Source organism: Mus musculus, chromosome 7 (genome assembly GCF_000001635.26).
Source record: "Mus musculus strain C57BL/6J chromosome 7, GRCm38.p6 C57BL/6J".
Classification (NCBI taxonomy): domain Eukaryota; kingdom Metazoa; phylum Chordata; class Mammalia; order Rodentia; family Muridae; genus Mus; species Mus musculus.
The window spans coordinates 43,253,168-43,277,109 of NC_000073.6; the positions used below are offsets into that span (position 1 = coordinate 43,253,168).

The 23,942-nt window shown below is 41.3% G+C and overlaps 1 protein-coding gene across 2 annotated transcripts; it reads left to right on the forward strand.

Moving 5' to 3' along the window:
• Positions 1-573: 573 nt before the first annotated feature.
• Gm35588 (predicted gene, 35588) lies at positions 574-12,478 on the forward strand. Of its 2 annotated transcripts, NM_001378676.1 has the most exons (5): positions 587-700; positions 4,277-4,390; positions 7,519-7,645; positions 7,841-7,901; positions 10,120-12,478. In NM_001378676.1, the coding sequence occupies exons 2-5, from the start codon at positions 4,358-4,360 to the stop codon at positions 11,087-11,089; spliced, it is 1,191 nt and encodes a 396-aa protein (NP_001365605.1). In that variant the 5' UTR covers positions 587-700; positions 4,277-4,357; the 3' UTR covers positions 11,090-12,478. The 2 variants fall into 2 exon arrangements, with proteins under 2 accessions (XP_011249237.1, NP_001365605.1); XM_011250935.2 differs by lacking the exon at positions 4,277-4,390 and having other exon boundaries at positions 574-700.
• The last annotated feature ends 11,464 nt before the right edge of the window (positions 12,479-23,942 follow it).

The window sequence follows — 23,942 nt, forward strand, 5'->3', positions numbered from 1 at the left end:
CAATAGTGTTGCATAGAGTTTATCCTCTGTTTCTTGCTTTTCTCCCAGGGCTGAGTAAAGTCTCATACATGCCAGGTGAAATGTAGCTGCAATTTACCTGAAATGAAACCATCGAACAAAAATCTTTGTGTTTCTTAAAAATCTCTCTTTAATTGTTAATATTCAGGGCACCCTTTTCCTGTGGGCCACATAGTTTATTTCACTGCAAGTTGAATCCTCAGCCTGCAAGCCATCAGCCTTAATTACAGGAGGGAGAAAGGGAAGTGTTGGAAGCAAGAAGGATAGGGGGTTAGAGGACAGGCACAAGTGCTACTGAAATGTAAATCTCTCCAGATCTGGAAAAGGTCTATCTCTGGAACGGAAGCCTGGTACAGCAACCACTTGCCTTATCCCTTCAGTGAACTCTCACCCTACTTATCTGGAAAAGGATTGGCCCAGAATCATGAGCCAAGAAACACTATGCTGTGTCCCTTCTTCACACTACAACCTTAAGGAGGTGCTTATGTCACTCAAGACATACTGACCAATCAGGGCCTCCATTCTGACCTGCCAGTCAGAAGTGGAGGAGGGTGCTTCCGGGTACCATGTTGGTGGTTCAATGCTGTAGCTGAGGAGGCTTGAGCGGTTTGTGTGTCCTGCTCTGTGTGCTACTGCTGGGTGCCGTGAGGGGAATTCAGGCGAGCTCTGAACCCGTGACATGGTGAGTATATGGCAGCTGCTTCCAATGGGAAGGGGCAGGCGATTGAACAACTGGAGCGAGTATGGTGAGTCCTTCCTGGGGCAGGGTGGGAACCGCAGCTCCACAAGGCAACCTTTGAGGTTGTTTGTGGTTTCCGTCCTCCCTGTGCTTCAAGGTGAACTTTGCCCAGGGGCTGCATCTCGCAAGCCTTTGGAGCATGGGCTTGTGTGTGGAAACCTTGGCAAGATGGCAAACACAGAAATGCCTAGTTTCTACAGTATCTTCTACAATTTTTGCACTTTGTTTTAACGTGTTGATATAAGATATATTTGGAGTTAATATGAGAAAGTCGTAAACGTCACCTCATGTCTTGAGTCCAATATTAAGCTGTGCAGACTGCTCCAACTTTATCCCATCGTGTAATAGTGCCTGCTGACTTCATATACTGTTGGAAGGAGTATAAAAGATGATATTATTCTTAAGAAGCTGACTTGGCATAAGAATAAAATATAGCTGGTGGGAGACCTCCCATCCCAACTTTTGTACTTTGTACCTTCTTTTTTTCATCCTTCCTTCCTTTCTTTTTCTTTTTCTTTTTTCTTTTGGATTTTTTCGAGACAGGGTTTCTCTGTGTAGCCCTGGCTGTCCTGGAACTCACTCTGTAGACCAGGCTGGCCTCGAACTCAGAAATCTGCCTGCCTCTGCCTGCCAAGTGCTGGGACTAAAGGTGTGCGCCACCACTGCCCTACTACTCTCTTATTTTCTTGTCCTTTTCTTCCTTTGGGATCTTCCACTTAGGACTGTGTCACTGTTTCAGGTCTCTGATGGACTTAAGAAGTACTTCTGAGGTGTCTTTGGTGTGTAAATCTCCCCTCTGCCTAAGTGGCTAGGCTTGCAGTCTTCTGTCCCTGTCTAAATTGTTCAAAGTGTAACCTGGAGGCTGAACATAAATGAGACTGAGGATAATGGCAGCTGTGGAATGCGAGGCCTGTTCTAGGCTGGCTCCTCTGAGCAGTAACCAGTGCTTGACACATGCTAGTGTTAAAGAGATACTTCCTTCCTTTTTAAAATCCTTTCATTTATTTACATTCCAAATGTTGCTCCCTTTCCCAGTACCCCTTCTAAAAGTTCTTCACCCTACCCCCTTCTTTTACTCTGAGATGGTGCTCTCTCCTCCACCCCTACTCCCACATCAACCCCCTTCCCTTTATCCCTCTTCCCTGAGGCATTGGGTCTCTCCAGGATTAGGCTCAGCCTTTTCCAATGAGGCAAGACAAGGTTGTCCTCTGCTACATATGTGCCAGGGATCAGTTCATGTGTGCTCAAAGAGATATTTAGTTCTTTATTTCTTTTTTCTTTTTTTTCGAGACAGGGTTTCTCTGTATCGCCCTGGCTATCCTGGAACTCACTATGTAGACCAGGCTGGCCTCGAACTCAGAAATCCGCCTGCCTCTGCCTCCCAAATGCTGGGATTAAAGGCGTGCGCCACCAGCGCCTGGCACAAGATATTTCTTTCTTTCTTTCTTCCTTTCTTCCTTCCTTCCTTCCTTCCTTCCTTTCTTTCTTTCTTCCTTCCTTCCTTTTTTTTTTTTTTTTTTTTTTTTTTGGCTTTTCAAGACCAAAAAAAGGGGGGGGTTTCAAGTTTTTCTCTTCTATCCCTGGCTGTCCTGGAACTCACTTTGTAGAGCAGGCTGGCCTCGAACTCAGAAATCAGCCTGCCTCTGCCTCCCCAGTGCCTGGGATTAAAGGTGTGGGCCCGGCTAAGATATTTCTTAATTAATGTTCTCATTGTGAGTGTAGTGATTTCTCCCTGGGAAAGCATATCAATTCTAGAACAACTGCATCTTCAGCCTTTTAGGTTTCTGAGACATGGGATTGTTTGATTGTGTTTCCCTGGATTTCTTTAAGGGATGTATTCATTGCCACTTTAAGGACCTGTATCATCTTCATATAGTTGGTTTTAAGGACTTTTTCTTGTGCTTTCAGCTATGTTGAAATATTCAGGATCTGTTGGGATAGGATAGTTTGGCTCTGTTGCTCACCTGTTTCCCTGGGTTTTAATGATTATCTGCCTATGCTTGTGTCTAGGCATCTGGGTTTGGGGTGATTATCGGTCTAGGTTTTGATTTCTGGGTTCATCTTGCAAGGGAGTTTTGTTCCTGGGCTTCTGGTTGCCCTTTGTATTTCCAGAGTGTGTTGGCTGGATGATGGCTATTTTATTGGCCTGCTTGCCTGGTGTGTTCAAGTGGGAATGCTTGCTGGTGTTGGAGGCTTGATGAAGATGAGGCCAGGGAGATATGATCTTAGCTATCCATAGGATATCATCTATTCATATATGAAGAGGGTGGTGAAGTTGACCCTGCTGTTCTGGTCCATTGCTTAGGACAACTGTGAAGATTGAGTTTGGGATAACTGATAGCATTGGTAGATCTGTGGGCAGCCTACCTGGTCTTCTGGCAAGCATGACATGTGGTTGAACAGACCTGAGGTAGGATAGGAAGGGTAAGCAGGGATGGTATGTATTATCTCCAGAAGGCATAAACAGGGAGAGGAAGCTTCCCCTGGTATTCTGTTCTAGTGCTAAGGGTAAATGTAAGAATATAGTCACTGGTAAATGATAGTGGGATAAGACTTTGTACAGACTGCCCAGACTTCTGGTAAGTATGGCCCGTGGTTAAGCAGGGGGTGACTGACCATAGTTTGTAGCTAGGACACAGAGATCAGCAGGAAGAGATGTGTATTAGTCAGGATTCTCTAGAGGCACAGAATGTATGGAATGTCTCTCATATATTGAAGGAATTTATTGTGATGACTTACAGTTTTTAGTCCAACTCCCCACCAATGGTCAGCTGTGATAGGGAAGTCCAAGAATCTCATAGTTCCTCAGCACTTTATAGGCCTACTTTTTCAGCTGGTTTTCTGTAGAAGTCGGTTCCAACAAAAGTGCTGGCAAGTAAATGTAAGCAGGTGAAGAAGAGCCAATCTTCCTTCTTCCAATGTCCTCATGTAGGCCTCCAGCAGAAGGTGTGTCCCAGATTAAAGGTGTGTACCACCATGCCTGGATCTGGGGCTTGCTTTGTCCCAGGCTGACCTTGAACTCAGGGATCTCCTTGCCTCAGTCTCTTGGGATTACAGGCATGGGCTGGCTTTTGATGGCTGCTGTGCCGCAAGATCTCCATGTCAAGATCCAGGTCAGAAACTTGTATCTCCCAGCCTCAAGATCAAGATCACAGGTGTGCCTTCCAATTCTGGATTGTAGTTCATTCCAGATACAGTCAAGTTGACAAACAGACACAGCCATTACAGGGTGGAAAGGTGGGATTGTCTGTGGTGTCTGCCTGAGGCATGGACAGTAGGAGAGGAAGCTGCATCACTAGGGCCAACCATGAGTATTGGGTCCCAAGGTAACAGAGACTGGGGAAGATCTGGAGGCATCCTACCTTGTCCCATACCCAACATCTTAATACTGAGACATCAGGTTCCCAGGGATCATGTATTTACTTCTTCATTCATTAGGTTTCTATTATTGATCAAACAATATCTTTGTTTGTTTGTTTGTTTGTTTATGGGATAAAAAATACTATGTGGCCTGGGAAGGTCACTCAGTGAGTGTTCTTCTTGGAGTTGACCTGAATTCAGATAGCAACTCTCAAGTGAGGAGGCTCACAAACACCTGCTATGCCAAATCCACAGGATCCGACAACTTCTCTGGTAAGTCACCTGTACACACATGGAAAGCATTCTCTGTCATTCACACAAATACAAACAGAAAATTGAGGATACACTTGTTTTCAAAAGAGCAAAACAAGCTCTTTAGCTGAATAATTTGTTATCTTTCATTTAGTTTTGAAAAGTGTGCATTTCCTCACTCTGGTGTAGACTTACATCCAATCATCATCAATCATAGGAAACAAAAGGGTTTCTAAGTGATCCTAACAGATACCCTTTTCTTTCTCATCAGAGAATGAGATACTTTTAGCAGTAAAAACTGTTGTCGTCCAGTTTTTGAAACATTAGAATGCTTTAAGGAAATCTCTCCCAATCAGGATACTCCTCTACCCTCAATACAATATCTATAATTGGTAAAGGAAAGAACCAGAGTGCACGGGGTCCATGCTGGCCAGTGATTTCTTTGATTTTGATTATATTTCTGTGGTTTTTCTATTGTTATTATTATTTTTCTAAAAGCACTATTATTTTTATAGACCTATCTTTGTGTCTCCTCTTATCAATGATATTAGGGATATTTCCACCCTCATCTAATTGTGTTATGTTATTTTACTAACTATAATTATATTGTTGTTCCTCTGAAAAAATGATAGACCTTCACCTATTTTGTTTGGTACTTTGAAATTTTGCTATATTATTTTATTAGTTCCTTGAGTTTTTGTTGATTTGGGGACTCTCTGTAGAGAAAGTTTTAGTTTACTCTTCTTGACTTTAAAGACTTTCCTTTCGCAGGTGGATTTCTGAGTTCGAGGCCAGCCTGGTCTACAAAGTGAGTTCCAGGACAGCCAGGGCTATACAGAGAAACCCTGTCTCAAAAAAAACAAAACAAAACAAACAAAAAAAAAACCCAAAAAACAAAAAAGACTTGCCTTTCCTCATTTCTTGGCACATCTATGTTTTCCAGTTATTGCAGATTTCAATATTTCAGTTTTTGCTATTTAAGTCATCTGAGTGATGAGACATCTGCATGGACCGCTGTGTGTAGGGAGTGGAAGTAACCAAAGAGGAAGATTTATGAGAAGTTGAAGGAGTAGGGCCATCTAAGTCCTTTGAACCTGAAGCTGCATGAGTCTGAGACACAGCTACAGGATTGGGTGTTTGTCCTTCTGGGGTTCTGTCTTGCTTTGGTTTAATCTTCTTTATGTACCCATTCCTTTCTATTGGGATGACAATATGTATTCTGTGCCGCTGTATGCTGGAAAGATATAAGTTGTTTTCTGAGTTTATAAGATGTATCAGGGAAGCCTTGAGTGTCAGAAGAGACCTTGGACATTTGAACAGGGTACAAGTTGTTGCAGAATATGGGAATCACTGAGGTTACCCAGCAATTATTTTCATCATGGGATGACCATGAACTTACAGTGACCAGAGTCAGAATGCAGTCAATTGACTGAAAAATCTCCGTCTGGGATGATGTCTGACTGTTTGCAGGGAGGAGCTTATTAAAGCTGTGTAAGAGGAGCTTTTCTAGGTGAAATTCCTCTTTGAGGTTAGGATTTGAGTGTCCATAGACCCAACCTATTTCCTGTTCTTTGTATCTACTGTTGTGTGGTTGAAATTGATCAGTCAGCTTCTTTCTCATGCTGTCGTGCTGTCACCATTATAGACTCTAACCCTAAATTAAATACAATAGTTTAGAAGTAATTCCCACTCAGTCCTACTCAATTTTGCTATCCTAATATTTTTTATAATTTTAATTTTGTTGGTTTTTTTTTTTTTTTTTTTTTGGCTTTTCGAGACAGGGTTTCTCTGTATAGTCCTGGCTGTCCTGGAACTCACTTTGTAGACCAGGCTGGCCTCAAACTCAAAATTCCGCCTGCCTCTGCCTCCTAAGTGCTGGGATTAAAGGTGTGCGCCACCACGCCTGGCTGTTGTTTTTGTTTCTAAAGACAGAGTTTCCTGTGTACCTCTAGATGTCCTAAAAGTTGATGTGTAGACTAGAAAGTCCTAGAATTTAGAGATCCAACTGTATGGCTCCCTTGGGCTAGGATTATATATGGTTAAACATACCTTGCTTTTCCGTTTTTATATTATTGGCCTATGGGCATGGAATGTATGTTTTTGCACACGCCAAGCATATGCTGTTATTCTGCAATTCACCCACAATTATTCTTCTGATTCATTTGATTTTAAGAGTGAGACATTCTTCCTACATGTTGTCTTTGATTTGAAATGTTTGAATAACTATGAATGCATATGCACCTCTGTGTGCTTGATCCTCCCTATAGTCAAAAGACGGCCTCAGAACTCCTGAACTTGGAATAGTGAATAGAATAGTACTGAGCTTCCGTGGTAAGTACTGGCAAGTGAGGCCTATGTCTGAGACCAGCAAGACATATTAAGCAATGAGCCATCTCTCCTGCACTGTGTTGTTTATTTATGAAAAACATTTACTTTGCTAATGTTTCCATTTGTTCATTATAACTTTAAACATCCATTGCCTTTAAGTAACATCTTATTAATGTCACAGTTTAAACTGGGGAATTTCAGGATCCTGGAATATGAATAGAGAATTAAACTAATCTGGAAGTTTAATTCTTTGTAGGAAGTTCAGGAAAAAGAAAAAACCTCAGAGTTTTTTTCTATCTCTCTTGTTTGTTTGATGTTTGATTCTTTTTGTTGTTGTTTGTTTGTTTGTTTGTTTTTTTTGCAAAAGAGACGGGGTCTTAATAGGTACCTCTATCTGTCCTGGAACTTGTTTAATAGACCAGGTTGATATTCAAGTTAATGAGATACATGTGCCTCTGCCTGATGAGAACTTAGATACCCAGTGTATTCATTATTTTTTTTCTGGTTAGTAATTGTTCAAACAATTTCTCTGATGTATACTCAATACTGTTCCGCTGTTGCCTCTCTCTCTCTCTCTCTCTCTCTCTGTCTGTCTCAGCATTTCTTTTGCTAGGCGATATGCTGTTCAAAGGGCATAACAAAGACAGGTGCACCTCATAATCCGGTTATCGTCTAAAATGATTTGGTGATTATCCTAGGATTTCTCTGTTATGGGCTATGTGTGGGGATTATCAAGATCAAATGAATATATTGTCAGTGAAGTATTCATTACAGTGTTATCACTATCACACTTTGTGTTGTACACATGTATGGGATTTTAGGATGCATTGACCTTTGATGATGTGCATGTACACTTCACTCAAGAGGAGTGGTCCTTGCTGGATCCATCTCAGAAGAGACTTTACAAAGATGTAATGCTGGAGACCTACAGGAACTTCATTGCTATAGGTAAATCTTCTTCAAGTTTTAAAATAAGGGGGCAACTGTTTCTTGGTTATTGATCCTCTTCTGTAATCTTGAATGAGAATTAGGAAGAATGAAGTGAGTGAAGCAGGCATGGTTCTATGGTTCACTGAAGATAATAGCTTAAATTTTGCCTAATTTCCAATAATATATCATACATTTTCTGGTACTACATTTTAGGATACAATTGGGAAGACCATAATATTGAAGAGCATTGTCAAAGTGATAAAAGATATAGAAGGTAAGGGTTTTTGTTTGTTTTTTGAGACACGGTTTCTCTGTGTAGTCCTGGCTGTCCTGGAACTCACTCTGTAGACCAGGCTGGCCTCAAACTCAAAGGTAAACTTTCTTTGAAACCTGATTCAAATATGCTTCTGAATAAAATTTAATGTGTTCAGGAAATTTTAAAGATCGGCAACAGTGTAAATAAGCATGGCTTTAATTGTATTTGTGGTTATTAAATTCTCATAAAGTCATGGACCTCTATGTCAGGTAGCTAATTTGTGCTTACAAGGCATTCCTCTATGACAGTATTTCTTATTTATTTATTTATTTATTTATTGTGTACACTGTCACTGTCTTCACCTACACCAGAAGAGGGCATCAGATACCGTGATAGGTGGTTGTGAACCACGATGTGGGTGCTAGGAATTGAACTCAGGACCTCTGGAAGAGCAGTCAGTGCTCTTAACCACTGAGCTATCTCTCCAGCCCGACAGTATTTGTAACTGATGTGACAATTTGGATCATATGACCATTAGAGCTACACTGTAGCACTGCCATTCCTTGTACTTTCACACCACTCAGATACTGCAAATTCTACACACACTGAATAGGTGACATGTGTATGTCCAAAACCTTCTACTGAGCAAATACTACATAGTAAAGCTGTTGTTACTCATATACTTGTCTGAAATTTTCTAAGTTCAGTGAGAAGGGAAGTTAGTTCATGAGAGTTAAGAATTGTTGTGGAGAAACCTTAATCCCTCCCCTACACTTCATGTCTATGAGGAACAAAAAGTCAAACTGTGAATCCGGTGTGGAAACCTCTTTTTTGGGGGGAGGGGTGGTTTCAAGACAGGGTTTCTCTGTATAGCCCTGGCTGTCCTGGAACTCACTTTGTAGACCAGGCTGACCTCGAACTCAGAAATCCGCCTGCCTCTGCCTCCCAAGTGCTGGGATTAAAGGCATGTGCCACTACGTCCAGCTTGGAAACCTCTTATTTGTTATTTTAGTGGGTATATCATATATCATACTGGATACAGGACATATGACCATAGGAATTTTGAAAGAAGCAAAGTATCTTTTTCTTAGAACTACTAGAAGATATGTGGTAGTCTCTCACTTTGCGGAGACTTTCTGAAGTTTTTAATCACTTAGTTTTTCAACTTCATTGAGACTAAAACCACAAACTCTTACTGCAGAAATGCCCATGAGTACTAGGAATGTGGAAACTTTGATTGTCCTTCTTGACTTTTCAAATATAGTATGACTCACTGAAAGAAAATTTATGCCAGGCATGGTGGTGCACACCTTTAATCCCAGCACTCGGGAGGCAGAGGCAGGCGGATTTCTGAGTTCAAGGCCAGCCTGGTCTACAAAGTGAGTTCCAGGACAGCCAGGGCTATACAGAGAAACCCTGTCTTGAAAAACCAAAAAAAAAAAAAAAAAAAAAAAAAAAAGAATTTAATGAAAATGAAGACACATCATTCCAAAGCTTGTTGGACACAATGAAAGCAGTGCTAAGAGGAAAACTCATAGCTCTGAGTGCTTCCAAAAAGAAACTGGAGAGAGCATACACTAGCAGCTTAACAGCACACCTGAAAGCTCTAGAACAAAAAAGAAGCAAATACACCCAAGAGGAATAGATGGCAGGAAGTAATCAAACTCAGGGCTGAAATCAACCAAATAGAAACAAAAAGAACTATACAAAGAATCAACAAAACCAGGACCTGGTTCTTTGAGAAAATCAACAAGATAGATAAACCCTTAACCAGACTAACCAGGGTGCACAGAGACAGTATCCAAATTAGTAAAATCAGAAATGAAAATGGAGAAATAACAACGAAACATATCTTAAGATACTTATTCTGTCTTTTGAATATTAACAGTTAAAAATACTAAAATCATGTTCTACAAAAAAGAAAAGAAAAGAAAGAAAATTATGAATGCAACCAGAGTGGTAAAGCTCTGAGTTCTTGCAGTTGTCTTCAAATATGTGAGAAACTTTATATAGAAAAAGTCTGGTATAAGTGAGCCATGTAATAAATGACCCATCCCATCATCAGTATCTGTAATGATGCAAAACACTCACAGTGAAGGCTAAACAATGTGATAAAACCTTAGGAACCGATTCTACTTTATAATTAGACCAAGTTGTAAAATTAATTGACACAGATAAAAAAGATTCATCAGTAATGAATGTGATAAAATTTTACATGTCCCAATTGTTATTGCAGGCACGAAAGAAATCCTGCTGGAGAGAACCAGTATGAATACATACTGTGTGATAAAGCCTTCACATACCATAGTCATCTTCAAAAGCATGAAGGAATTCAAACTCAAGAGAAACCCTCTGAAGGCTTTCAACATAGTGAAGTCCTTGCATGTCATAGTAGTCTCCAAATACATAAAAGAACAGATACTGGAGAGAAACCCTACAAATGTAATCAATGTGATAAATCCTTTTCACAGCTCAGGTATCTTCGAGTTCATGAAAGAACACATACTGGAGAGAAACCCTATGTATGTAATCAATGTGGTAAAACTTTTGCACATCACTGTACTTTACACTTGCATAGAAGAACACATACTGGAGAGAAACCTTATGAATGTAATCAATGTGGCAAAGCCTTTGCAAAAAACAGTTATCTTCAAACACATAAAGTAATACATACTGGAGAGAAACCCTTCAAATGTAATCAATGTGATAAAGCCTATTCACAACAGAGTCATCTCCTAATACATAAAAGAACACATACTGGAGAGAAACCCTATAAATGTAGTCAGTGTGGTAAATCATTTGTATCTCACAGTCATCTTCAAGCTCATGAAAGAATTCATACCGGAGAGAAACCTTACAAGTGTAATCAATGTGACAAAGCCTTTTCACAACACCCTAGTCTCCAAATGCATAAAAGAACACATACTGGAGAGAAACCCTACAAATGCAATCAATGTGATAAGGCCTTTGCACAAAACAGTAGTCTCCAAATGCATACAAGAACACATACTGGAGAGAAACCTTATGAATGTCATCAATGTGGTAAAGCCTTTTCACGTCACAGTAGTCTCCAAACCCATAAAAGGCACCATACAGGAGAGAAGCCCTATGAATGTAATCACTGTGGTGAAGTCTTTGCATATCTCAGTAGTCTCCAGTACCACAAAAGGAATCATCTGGGAGAGGAACCCTATCCAGTTCTTTAACATGGTAAGGCCTTTGTGGATTTCTGTAGCCTTCATCATGAAGTATTCATACTGCAGAGAAACCATATGAATGGAAGAAATGTGGTAAAGCTTTTGTACATCACAGTTATCTCTTAATGTAGAAAAAACCAGATATTAGAAATTGTTATTTGAAGTGTTATCAAAGTGGTTCCATAGCAGGATTTAATCTGGCAGTTTGGGAGAGTAAGCTAAGTTTGTATTTGCCAGAACTGGAAAAGTGCCAAACAAGTCAATTCTACAAAAAAACCACCCCTCATGGGCAGCCAATCAGGAGCTTTAGAAGCCACCCACCTAGCTTGAACCATATATAGTTAATTATCAAAAATTCCCCAAACCCCCCAGAGCCTTAGCCAATCACAGAGGCACCATACCCCTCAAGATAGAACCAACCAATCAAGAGAAAGAAAGGTAAAAGCCACCCACTCCTAACCTAACAGTTTTTAAATTGACCCTGAAAAGCCCACATCTCTGTCTTCCATCCTGGTATATGGATAACAATACAGTTATGTCTGAATGCATAAAAGTAGATAGACTGGAGAGAAACTCTATGAATGTAATCAGTGTGGTATAGCCTTTGCATAACATGATCATCTTTGAATACATAAAAAACATACTGTCGTGAAATTCTATGAACGTAATCAGTGTGATAAAGCTTTTGCATATCACATTCATCTTCAAAGCCATGAAAGGATTTATACTAAAAAGAAGCACTATGAAGGTATTAAATATTATGAAGTCTTTGCACATCCCAGTTATGACTGAATACAGAAAAGAACACATGCTGGAGCGGAAAATTAGGAATGTATTCAGTGTGGTAAAGACTTTGCATATCATAGTCATCTTTGGATATATAAAAGAACACATACTGGAGAGAAACCCTACAAATATAATCAATGAGATAGAGCCTTTAAACAGCACAGTCATCTTCAAAGGCATGAAAGAAAGTCATGCTGGAGAGAAACTCTATGAATGTCTCAAATATGTTGAAGCCTTTGCACATTTTTGTAATCATCATCGTGATAGTATTCATACTGGAGAGAAATCCTATGAATGCAAGAAATGTGGTAAACCTTTTGTACATAATAGGAGTCATTGAATGCAAAACATCAACTGTAGAGAAACCTTATACATGGACTCACTGTGGTAAAGACTGTGCACATCATAGTAGTCTCCTAATACATAAAAGAACACATTCTGGAGAGAGACCCTATGAATGTAATCAGTGTGGTATAGCCTTTGCATGTAGCATCAGTTTTTCATGAGAAAAAAAAAATCATACTGCAGAGAAGCCCTATAAATGTGTTAAAGTTTTACATTTCAGTGTAGTCTTTTTTTTTATTGAAGTAATAAAATTTATTTTAAAATAAACAACTCAGTATTGACATTTTTAAGTCATCAAAATAATTTATAATAGTTAAATGACAAATATACATGATATCTTCTGAAGCTAAAACTAATATGCACTCAACCAGTTTTTAAAATCTATTTGGAACATAAACATGATAGAAGTAGAAAAATGATCTCTTATGAAGTCCTTTTTGAAAGGAAATTGTGACAAGTTCCTGATTAAACAGAACTGTGGCTTCATAGAATGAATTGGGTAGTGTTCCTTCTGTTTCTATTTTGTGGAATAGATTGAAGAGTATTAGTATTAGGTCTTCGTTGAAGGTCTGATAGAATTCTGCACTAAACCCATCTGGTCCTGGGCTTTTTTTGGTTGGGAGACTTTTAATGACTGCTTCTACTTCTTTCGGGGTTATGGGACTGTTTAGATGGTTTATCTGATCCTGATTTAACTCTGGTATTTGGTATCTGTCTAGGAAATTGTCCATTTTATCCAGATTTTCCAGTTTTGTTTAATATAGGCATTTGTAGTAGGATCTGGTGATTTTTTTTTTTTAATTTCCTCAGTTTCTGTTATATCTCCCTTTTTATTTCTGATTTTGTTAATTTAGATACTGTCTCTGTGCACCCTGGTTAGTCTGGTTAAGGGTTTATCTATCTTATTGATTTTCTCAAAGAACCAGCTCCTGGTTTTGTTGATTCTTTGTATAGTTCTTTTTGTTTCTATTTGGTTGATTTCAGTCCTGAGTTTGATTACTTCCTGCCATCTATTCCTCTTGGGTGTATTTGCTTCTTTTTGCTCTAGAGCTTTCAGGTGTGCTAGTGTATGCTCTCTCCAGTTTTTTTTTTTGGAAGCACTCAGAGCTATGGGTTTTCCTCTTAGCACTGCTTTCATTGTGTACCTTAAGTTTGGGTATGATGTGCCTTCATTTTCATTAAATTCTAAAAAGTCTTTATTTTCTTTCTTTCTTTCTTCCTTGACCAAGTTATTGAGTTAGGGCATTGTTCAGCTTCCATGTGTGTGTGGGCTTTCTGTTGTTTTTGTTGCTATTGAAGATCCGCCTTGGTCCGTGGTGATCTGAGAGGGTGCATGGGATTATTTCAGTCTTCTTGTGTCTGTTGAGACCTGTTTTGTGACCGATTATATGGTCAATTTTGGAGAAGGTACATCCTACATGTTTTAGGATGAATCAGTGTAGTCTTTATACAAGAGTAAAACCTTTAGTGTTTAATCAATCTGCTAAAGCCTTTACATTTCACAATAATGTTTGAGGACCTGAAAGAACTCACAATGAAGGGGATTTGGTAAGACCATTAACCAACACACATTCTGTACGTAAGATTATTTATCCTGGAGAAAAAAAAATCTGACAAGTGTTAACCATCTATTTAAGCACCTGCAAACACATCTGAACAAAAGCTAACCCTTTTAGATTTTACACTTCAATTACACAAAAAACTCATCCAGGTGTAAAAACTTTATGGGTGTGTATTAGTGCCTTTTCTGTTGCTGTGATAAAACAGAATGTCTGAGGCAACTTATAAAGCAGTATAATTTGCCTTATGGTTCACACTGTCAAAGTAGCATTACAAGTTTCAGACATTGCAATTAAAAGGGGAAGCTCAGAGCTCACATCTTCAGCTTGCAGCATGTAGCACGGGAGTGGGAACTAGAAATGGCAGGTGGATGTAAACTCTCAAGCCTACCCCCATTGAAATAATTCCTTCACCAGAGCAGCCTTTCCTAAATCTACCCAAATTATATGATAATCTTAGAAGAACTGACTTCTCTAACTGCAAATATACAGTCTTTCCATTACATGACCAAACCTGCGGGAAACAGGTGCGGCCGCATGGGCCAAGATGTTTACTGCCTTGCCCGAGCATGCGCAGTGAGGCTGCAGGCGTGAGCAGGCTGTACTGTTCCTCGTGATCTGGACCTGTCAGCCTATCGGTGACTGACCTGAGCTCGTGCCTGGAGCGTGTGTGAATTCTGATTGGATGAGGTGGGTGGAGCTAGATGAGGTCAGTCGGCCAGAGTATAGGAGTTTTGTTGTTGTTGGCCTTGCCGAAGAAGGAGAGAGTTGTAAGAGAGAAAGCTGCAAGAAGGACGAGGAAGAAGAAGCTGCTGGGGAAGAGAGCTGTAGGGGAAAAAGCCCGAAGTAAAGAAGTTGCTGCGAGAACCCGCCTTGGTGTCCGTGTCATTCCTGTCTCCACCGGGAAGAAAGGACGGCGACACAAACCATGATAAGGAAAAACTGTTGGTAGCCCTTTGGATCCCTAAACAGCTTTATTGCAGGAATGAGTGCTTACACGAGAAAAACATGTGTGAGTGAAAAAGGTATTTGTTTAATGATTTGTTTTAATTTTAGTTATGTGATGTCAGTATATCTGTATGTAGCTTTGTGCTTTTTACATGCTGGTACCAGATGATGTTAGCCTTTGGATCTTCTGTGAATGGGTGGGGGCTCTTGTTCCTGATATTGTTTGTCATATTTTCACAAATTCCCTAGAGGTGTTGTTTATTATTCAACCTGGCTTGGATGTCAGTAATTAGTTAGGGCTACATAGAACTCTTGATTATCATGTGTCACCCTGCTGAGTACAACTCTAAGAATAGAAGATTTACCCGCACCCCCCCCCCATGTATCCTGTTTTGTCAACACACTCATACAATGTTAATGTTGAAATGCTTAACAAGTCCAATCACAACCACAATTGCTCTGAAACATAGTTATCTAAGACACAAAATAACAAAAACTGAAAGGTCTCAAAATGATAGTATTAATACAAACTAGCACAGCTAATATGACGTACAGTAAGATGTATCCTCAAGAAATTAAAAACTGGGACTGGAGAGGTGGCTCAGTGGTTAAGAGCACTGACTGCTCTTCCAAAGGTCCTGAGTTCAATTCCCAGCAACCACATGGTGCCTCACAATCATCTGTAATAAGATCTGATGCCCTTTTCTGGTGTGTCTGAAGACAGCTAGCTACAGTGTACTCATACTCATAAAATAAATAAATCTTTAAAAAAGAAAGAAAGAAAGAAAGAAAGAAAGAAAGCAAGCAAGCTTTTACAGAGGACCTGGGTTCAGTTCCCATCACATGCACAGGCCCTCATTTGGTTTCCATAGGGACCAGACATACCTACTGTGTGTGTGTGTGTGTGTGTGTGTGTGTGTGTGTGTGTGTGTACATATACAGGCAAACACTCAAATAAAATAAAAATAAATAAATCTTTAAATTCTCGTTGATTTAAAAAAAGAAAGAAATTAAACACTGAACTACTCTACGATGCTGCTGTTACACTGTTGGCTTAGTAGCAAAGGAAATTAAGTACTATGCAGTACTTAAGTACTTACAAACTGAAGACCATGGGCAATATCAGTTCCCAGTTTATGCTCATATGAAAGGCTGGGATAGGTGACAACCTTTATAGTGGTTTTATCTATTGTTTGCTTTTATAAAAATGTTCATGACAGGACTGTTATATAAGTGAGGGTATGTTCGCATCTCTTGATGACAGGGCAAAAGCTCTACATAGTTGTGGTAGTTTTAATATGCTTGGCCTGGGGAATGGCACTACTGGGAAGTGTGCTGGGATTAAATAAAGTTGTGTGCCACCTCTGCCCGGCTGTATATTGTTCTGTGATGCGTCTTCCTTTACATTCACATGTGTGTCTTTTAGATGCTGTTCTAAGTATGTAAAGTACTCAGACATTGCCGTTATTACGTCCATGCAACAAAGCCAACTTGGAGATGGCTGGCAACATAAGAGAGCAAATTTCAGGGCCACCATTTCATGACAAATAATAGAATTATGACAGTACCCTTGGGGGACTTCTGTGAAGGTCTTCTCTCTACCAGTTCAAGTGACTTTAAATTGCTTTTGACTTAAACAGCTTAAGGAATTGTTGAAATGCCCTGGGGGCCAGAAAGATGGCTCCTTGGGTAAAGTGCTTGCTGCTGAGCCTGAAGAACCTCAGAAACCGTATAATGAGAGGGGAGACCTGACTCACCTACATACCTGCTCCATGGTAGGGTAGGCACCTCGCTCACTCGCCATTCTCCCACATATCATAAATAAGTGGGGTTTTTTAAAATGTATTAGCAAGGATTAATATAGTAGGATGCTGATTTTATCTGTCATCTGACTTCATCATCCTGGAGCACCTCCATGGGGCTTGTGTGTATTTCCCTACCTCAAGATGCCTCAAGCTGTGCGGTTTACCATAGGTCCAAGAGAGATAAATAGCCATTTTTTTCAGGCCTCTGGCTGCGCTCCACTTGGGTCTGGCTCTTGGTCTGAATGGCAGCTACAGCTGTAGCCTCCCTTGCTTCTTTGAAAGTCCCAAGCTAGGCAGTTCCTACTTCCATCTTACTGTTTTACAAAATAAATGTATAGTGTACTCTTGAGGGGTTATTCCCCACCATTAGAGCAAGCTTGGCCCTTTTTGTACTGTTGTTGTTTTTTTTTAAGATTTATTTACTAATTATATGTAAGTACACTGTAGCTGTCTTCAGACACTCCAGAAGAAGGCATCAGATCTCATTACGGATGGTTGTGTGAGCCACCATGTGGTTGCTGGGATTTGAACTCAGGACCTTCGGAAGAGCAGTCGGTGCTCTTAACCTCTGAGCCATCTCTCCAGCCCCCTTATTTGTACTGTTTTAGCTCCATATCCATCAACTACTGGCCAGTGCTCTGGTGGATTTGGGGGTTTCCATGAATGACAATACATTTGACTTTAGTATTGACCAGAGCTTGAGTGTTTTGCACATTAAAAAGGAATCATTTAGTCCATAATTTAACATGAGACTTCTATGTATGGACCTCACTCTCAGGCAATTTTGGCTACCCTGTTAGGGGAGAGAGAAGCTTCTTGCTCCACAGCAGGAGGTTCATTGAGAACTCTCTGCCCCTCCTGGTCTTCCATTCCCTCTGCTGAGGAGCTGGTCAGACTTATAAGCCTTCCTAAAACTCAAAAGGCTAGCATTTGACTATCAATTGTCTTCTTCCTACAAACTCTATCTGGACCCAAATCTTGCCACATTTGTTTTTTAGTAACCTGAACAGAAGTGAGGAGGGACCACTGTTGATTTTCCTCTTTCTCCTTTCTTCCCTGACTCTTCAACACCTTCTGAACTGACTTGTATCCCAATCTAGATCTTTAAAGTTTGCTAAAGCAATTCCTATCTCCCAAAGATCACAGCTTTCCAACCCATGGGACTCACCAAATCCACTGGAGTACCAGGCTGGCCTCGAACACAGAAATCCGCCTGCCTCTGCACCCCAAGTGCTGGGATTAAAGGCGAGCGCCACCACCGCTCAGAGATTTCTCTTCTTTTACCTTTATATGGGTGACAGGGATCAAACCCAGATCACCAGGCTAGCAAGATCGAGCCTTTCTGTGGAGTCATCTCTGTGGTCCATCTCTTGTTTGTATTTTGCTTTACTTAAATTAACCTTCCCCTTTGCAATGTTGTAGGCTTAGATTTTTTTCAAAACCTACTTTAATTAGGGTTTTTTTTTTTTTTAATGCTTTAACCTCCCTTTTAGCCCACCAACCAGAGGTAGGGGAAAGGAAAGGTTAGTTAAAAATGGGAGTTGTGGACCTGTTTAGAAGTAGTTCTTTGGGGCAATTCTTCTGTTGTCCGGATAGCAGCATTCCAGTCCAATCAGCAAACACCAAACATGGATCAGTAGCAGCAGCTCAGTCCAGCAGAAACTGCGAGGCTCCACTGAATTGGCGTGGGTCAGCAGACACAGCAAGAAGCAGCCGGAATACCACAAAAAGTTCTTAGGGTGTTTCTCTCTGCAAAGTCCTGGCGAGCGAAGATCGGCAAAGCCAGTGAAACCCTGCAAGGTGAACCAGTGCAAGAACACTGCTCACACTCTCTGTGGGGTTATACTTACACTCTTTCCATAAGTCAAGTATCCTCTCAAGGGTCTGCCTTAGCATCCTCTCATAAGACAGCTTCCGGAAAAGCATCACGTGACATAACGGAGTCTCCAAAGGAACCAGAAATCTCCAGGTCACATGTCTCCTGCCACATTATTACATTTTTCTTTTATTTCTTTTATATTCTATAAATATCACATTCTATGGCTACTGATGGTATATCAGTTATTTTTATTTTGTGTTAAATATGTTTGGCTTTGATTTTTTTAAAAAGATTTATGTCGGGCAGTGGTGGTGTATGCCTTTAATCCCAGCACTCGGGAGGCCGAGGCAGGCAGATTTCTGAGTTCGAGGCCAGCCTGGTCTACAAGTGAGTTCCAGGACAGCCAGGGCTACACAGAGAAACCCTGTCTCGAAAGACACGCCCTTGCTGTCTAGACCAGACTGGTCCTGGATGACGTATCCTCCAGCTTCAGCTTCCCAGTTGCTAGCCAGGCTCGGCTAAATGTGTTATTAGCAATGCCCGTTGAACTTTTGAAATTCTTCTACTGGTAGAAATTGTTAAAAGTTTTTTTTTTTTTTAGGTTTACTTATATTTTATGTTATATGAATAGGAGTTTTGCTGCGTGTATGTATGTGCACCATGTGTGTGCAGTACCTGCAGAGGCTAACAAAAGGTAACGAATCTCCTGGAGTAATAGATGATTGTGTGTCACCCTGTGGGAGCAGGGAATCGAACCCAAATCCTCTGGAAGAGCACCTCTTAAATGCCGAGTCGTCTCTGCAGCTCAGGGGCGTGTGGGGGAGGGGTAGAATGTGCACACAGCTGGAGCATATCCATAGGATGAAGGTGTCCGGAAGGGCCAGAAGAGGCTGTACAGTTTCCTGAAACTGGAATTACAAGCAACTATAATCCGTCCTTGGCAGGAGCAGTGGAAGTCAAACTCAGGTCCTCTGCTGAAATTTTACAATTCTTTTGTAAACAAGATTCAGGTGATGCAGGGCAATGTGGTCCACGCCTTTGATGCCAGCAAACAGGAGGCAGAGACAGATGGAACTCTGTGGGTTTGGGGCCACACAGGAAGTTCCAGTCCAGCTACCACTGTAAATTAAACCCAGAGTTTCAGCCATGCTTATTTTTGTCTTGTGACTTCTGAAGTTTTAGTCCGTGCATGGCCTCATTGCTGTTTGTCTGTCAAGAGGCAGAGCATCATAATGCAGAGGATATGATGGAGATAGAGGAGGGAAGAAGGAGGGAGGGAGGACGGAGACTGCTCAGTGGGCTTCATCCTTGTTTTATCTGCCCCACCCCCATCCTTTTGGATGGCATTGCCCACATTAAGAAAAGCCTTCCTCCCCTCAGCTTCTATCCCATTCGACAATTCTCGATGGTAATGTTCATTCAGATACAAACAAAAATGTGCTTTACTGATTTGCTAGGTCCACTTAATATGACAGTCAACAATAAATATCACATTTGCAGACTACAGAGAAAGGAGCCAGGGTGCCTCCTGAGGCCATTGGGAAGAAGGGAGGAAAGCCAGCTTACTACACCAGAGAAGAGAGGAAAAAGGAGAAAGAGAAGGACATGGGGATGAAGGGAGGGAAGAGGAGGTAGACAGAGGGCGAGAGAGAAAGAGAGGGGGTGGGAGAAATGGAGGAGGAGAGAAAAAGAGAGAGGAAGAGAGGAGGGTGGAAGAGAAAGGGAGAATGGAGAAGGGGGAAAGGGAGGGGGAGGGGAAGGAGGATCAGGAGGTAAAAGGAGAGGGGGAGGCAGAAAAGAGGCTAGAGCTAATATTGTGGTCCACAGTGTTATGCCAGCAGGCTTCCCTCTAATACAGTGGTTCTCAACTTGTGGGTCATGACCCCTTTGGGGGTCCAATGACTCACAAGGGTTGCATATCAGATACTTACATTACAATTCATAACTAGCAAAATTACAGTTAGGAAGTAGCAATTTGATGGCTGGGGGGACACCACAACATGTAGAACTGTATCAGAGTGCCACAGAATTAGGGAGGCTGAGAAGCAGTGCTCTGGAGGTGCTAGGAAGTGTGCTGCAGAATGCTGTGACTGTAAAGTGCTTAGGAAACAGCATTAGAGAGGTTGTGGAAACCAGGAAGTCACTTCCAGTAAGCTACACCTCCCTGTTCATAGGGAAGTGGACACCAGGTTGTGCAAGGCAGATGTCGGTATTTAGGGAACTGAGCAATGTAAAAAACAAACAAACAAACAAAAGAACTGTGCCAAGGGCAGCTGAGCCTTGCTTTTGCTGGGAGAAAGCAAGGCTAAATGGGTGCTGAGGCAACAGAAAGTTTTAAGGATTCACATGTCAGAATCCATACCAGGACCTGAATGCTTAAGAGCCCTTGTGGCTCTCACCTCGAACTCAAGTTGGGTTTCTAGCACCAATATCAAGCAGCTCACAACTGCCTGTTAACCCGAACTCCAGATCTAGTGCCCTTTCTTCTGGCTTCTGAGAGTACTGAACAAACATGGCAGATACATATGTGATTTAAAAATAATAAAAATCTATTTTGGGGGGGCTGGTGAGATGGCTCAGCAGTTAAGAGCACCGACTGCCCTTCCAAAGGTCCTGAGCTCAAATCCCAGCAACCACATGGTGGCTCACAACCATCCGTATCAAAAATCTGATGCCCTCTTCTGGAGTGTCTGAAGACAGCTACAGCATACACACATATAATAAATAAATAAATAAACAAACAAACAAATCTTTTTTTAAAAATCTATTTTTCATTTTTTTCTTTTGTTGAAAATGGACTATTTGCTCATGCACTATATCTTTATAATAGCTTCCCCTCCCTCTACTCCTTCCAGTCCTTGCTCCCCTCCTTTCCTCTCTGCTCAAGATCTACTACCTTCCTTTCTCTCATTAAAAAAAGGACAGGCTTGGGCTGGATAGATGGCTCAGTGTTAAGAGTACTAACTGCTCTTCCAAAGGTCCTGAGTTCAAATCCCAGCAACTACATGGTGGTTCACAACCACCCATAATGAGATCTGATGCCCTCTTCTGGTGTGTCTGAAAACAGCTACACATAACATAAAACAGCTACACATAACATAAAACAGCTATGTAATAATAGCTGGGGTTTTTTTCTTTTCTTTTTTTTTTTTTTTTTTTTTTTTTTTTTTTTTTTTTTTTTTTTTTTGGTTTTTCAAGACAGGATTTCTCTCTATAGCCCTGGCTGTCCTGGAACTCATTTTGTAGACCAGGCTGGCCTTGAACTCAGAAATCTGCCTGCCTCTGCCTCCCAAGTGCATAAATAAATCTTAAAAAAGAGAGAGAGAGAGAGAGAGAACAGGCTTTTCAGAGAGAACAAGTAAACAATGCAAAACTAAATATTGTAAAATAAAGCAAAAGCCATCACATCAGGGCTGGACAAGGCAACCCAGCAGAAAGAAAAGAGCCCCAAGAACAGGCTCAAGAGCCAGAGACACACATTTTGGATTCCCATAAAAAAGAAAAAAGAAAAAACAAAAAAACCTAAGCCAAAAACTATAATCTATACCTAGAGGACCTGGTATAGACCTAGATAGGCCCTGAGCTTGCTGCTTCAGTCTCCGTGAATTTATATGAGCCTAGATTTGTTTATTAAGAGGGCCTTGTTTCTCCCAGTGTCCCTCTGGCTCTTAACCCTCTGTAGAGCACTAGGCATGTGTGCAGTACATAATACTTGCAGGCAAACGCCCATACACATTGAAAAACATCTGCTTTAAAGAGTTGAATGAGAGAGCAAAGGGATTGAGAGTTGGGGAAACCTAATGCCTAGAATTAGGTGGAATGCAAGAAAAGAATCAGAATCTTTCTAGAAAGGTCCTGATGGATCTTCTCAGGGAGATGGAGACAGAGGCATCTCTGATAAAGGAAAAGCATCCAGCTCAAAAGAGATCCAGATAGAAACTTCTGGTAACCTTCCCAGGGAAGGCAGCGACTGGGAAAGGCAGAGTGCCCTGCTAGCCCAACCTTAGCATGGAAACTAAGCCATCCAACCTCTTCTACAGCCATCACTCATCCTTCCATATTCCCAGGGGGATGAACTGCAATGTCAGAAATAGTCTCTCACCCAGGCTCATCCAGTTCTGCCTCCAATGCCTGCACTCTGGAGCACTTGCCAGCAGATACCTCACTCATGACAGACAGACAGACACCAGGAGTCAGGTGGGATGGGTAACAATAACATGGCTTCTAATACCATTCTACTATAACCTAAAGATCACTGCTTGCAGAGGCATATCAGAGAAACGTCTGGCTGTTTATGGGAACTAATACAGAGAGCCATATCTGGACAGTGTACAGCGAGTGTGAGATTTTGGAGCGCTCAGTCCTAAATGGAATGTCTTCGCCAAAACCCTTCCCCTCAAGGCTCCAGGATGCGGTCAGATTTAATGGCCAGAAGTGAAGGATGCCTTTAAGGAATTTGTCTTCCAGATACAAGACCATGTGAATGCACAAAGGAGCACACACAGGACTTGCATAGGTTCAAGCCAGACCAGATCCCAATACTAAGAGAGGGAAGTGGGATACTGGATCCTCGAATCCCTAACCAAGAAAGTATTTGTAATTGATACCTGCTGGCATTGATTTCAGTGCAGGTTACAAACAATGGTAATGCTAAGAATATATCTAACACTTATCTTTTTTTTTTCTTTTAAGTGTTGTAGTGTGTAATTATAAAACAACAATCTACACTATGACTGGCTTCCCCACCCCCATAGGGAGCCCCAAGCAGCGGGTCAGTCCAGGTTCCCTGCTGGCACTTCCCAAGTCATCCGCCCCCTGCAGCTAGCCTGCCGAAACTGGCACTTCCCAAGTCATCCGCCCCCTGCAGCTAGCCTGCTGAAACTGGCTGCTGCTGGCTCTAACTCCCTAGCCCCTTAAAAAAAACGACAACTCCAGAGGCTTGTAATTTTTTTTTTTTTTTTTTTTTTTTTTTTTTTGGTTTTTCGAGACAGGGTTTCTCTGTATAGCCCTGGCTGTCCTGGAACTCACTTTGTAGACCAGGCTGTCCTGGAACTCAGAAATCCGCCTGCCTCTGCCTCCCGAGTGCTGGGATTAAAGGCGTGCGTCACCACGCCCCGCCAGAGGCTTGTAATTTATCAGCCGAATTTATAACAGTAAATCTTCAACCCCCAAAATGCCCACGCAAAGAATTCAAAATTCAGTCGCTATAGATACAAGTTGTGCATCTAGATTGGACAAATGTGCTCTACATTACTCAATCATCTATGAAATCCCCAGCTACTTATGGCTCCTAGGACCACGTGGTTCCGGCTTATCATCCTCTCCCCCAGATTCCATCTTGTTTCTCCCATCTGTCTCTCTGTCTCTGTCTCTGTCTCTGTCTCTCTCTCTCTGTTCCCCCCACCCCCTCTATAACTTTCAGTTCCGTCTTCCCTTCCACTGCCCAATCACAGGCTCTAACCTTATCTGACTAATTAAGATTTCACCTGACCACACCCGAATACATACATTCTTGAGAGAGCAGAACACGCAAACAACTGTCTACAACAAAGCTTCAGGAACTCAGTTTGAATCCACCTCTCTCTTGTCGAACTGCCTCT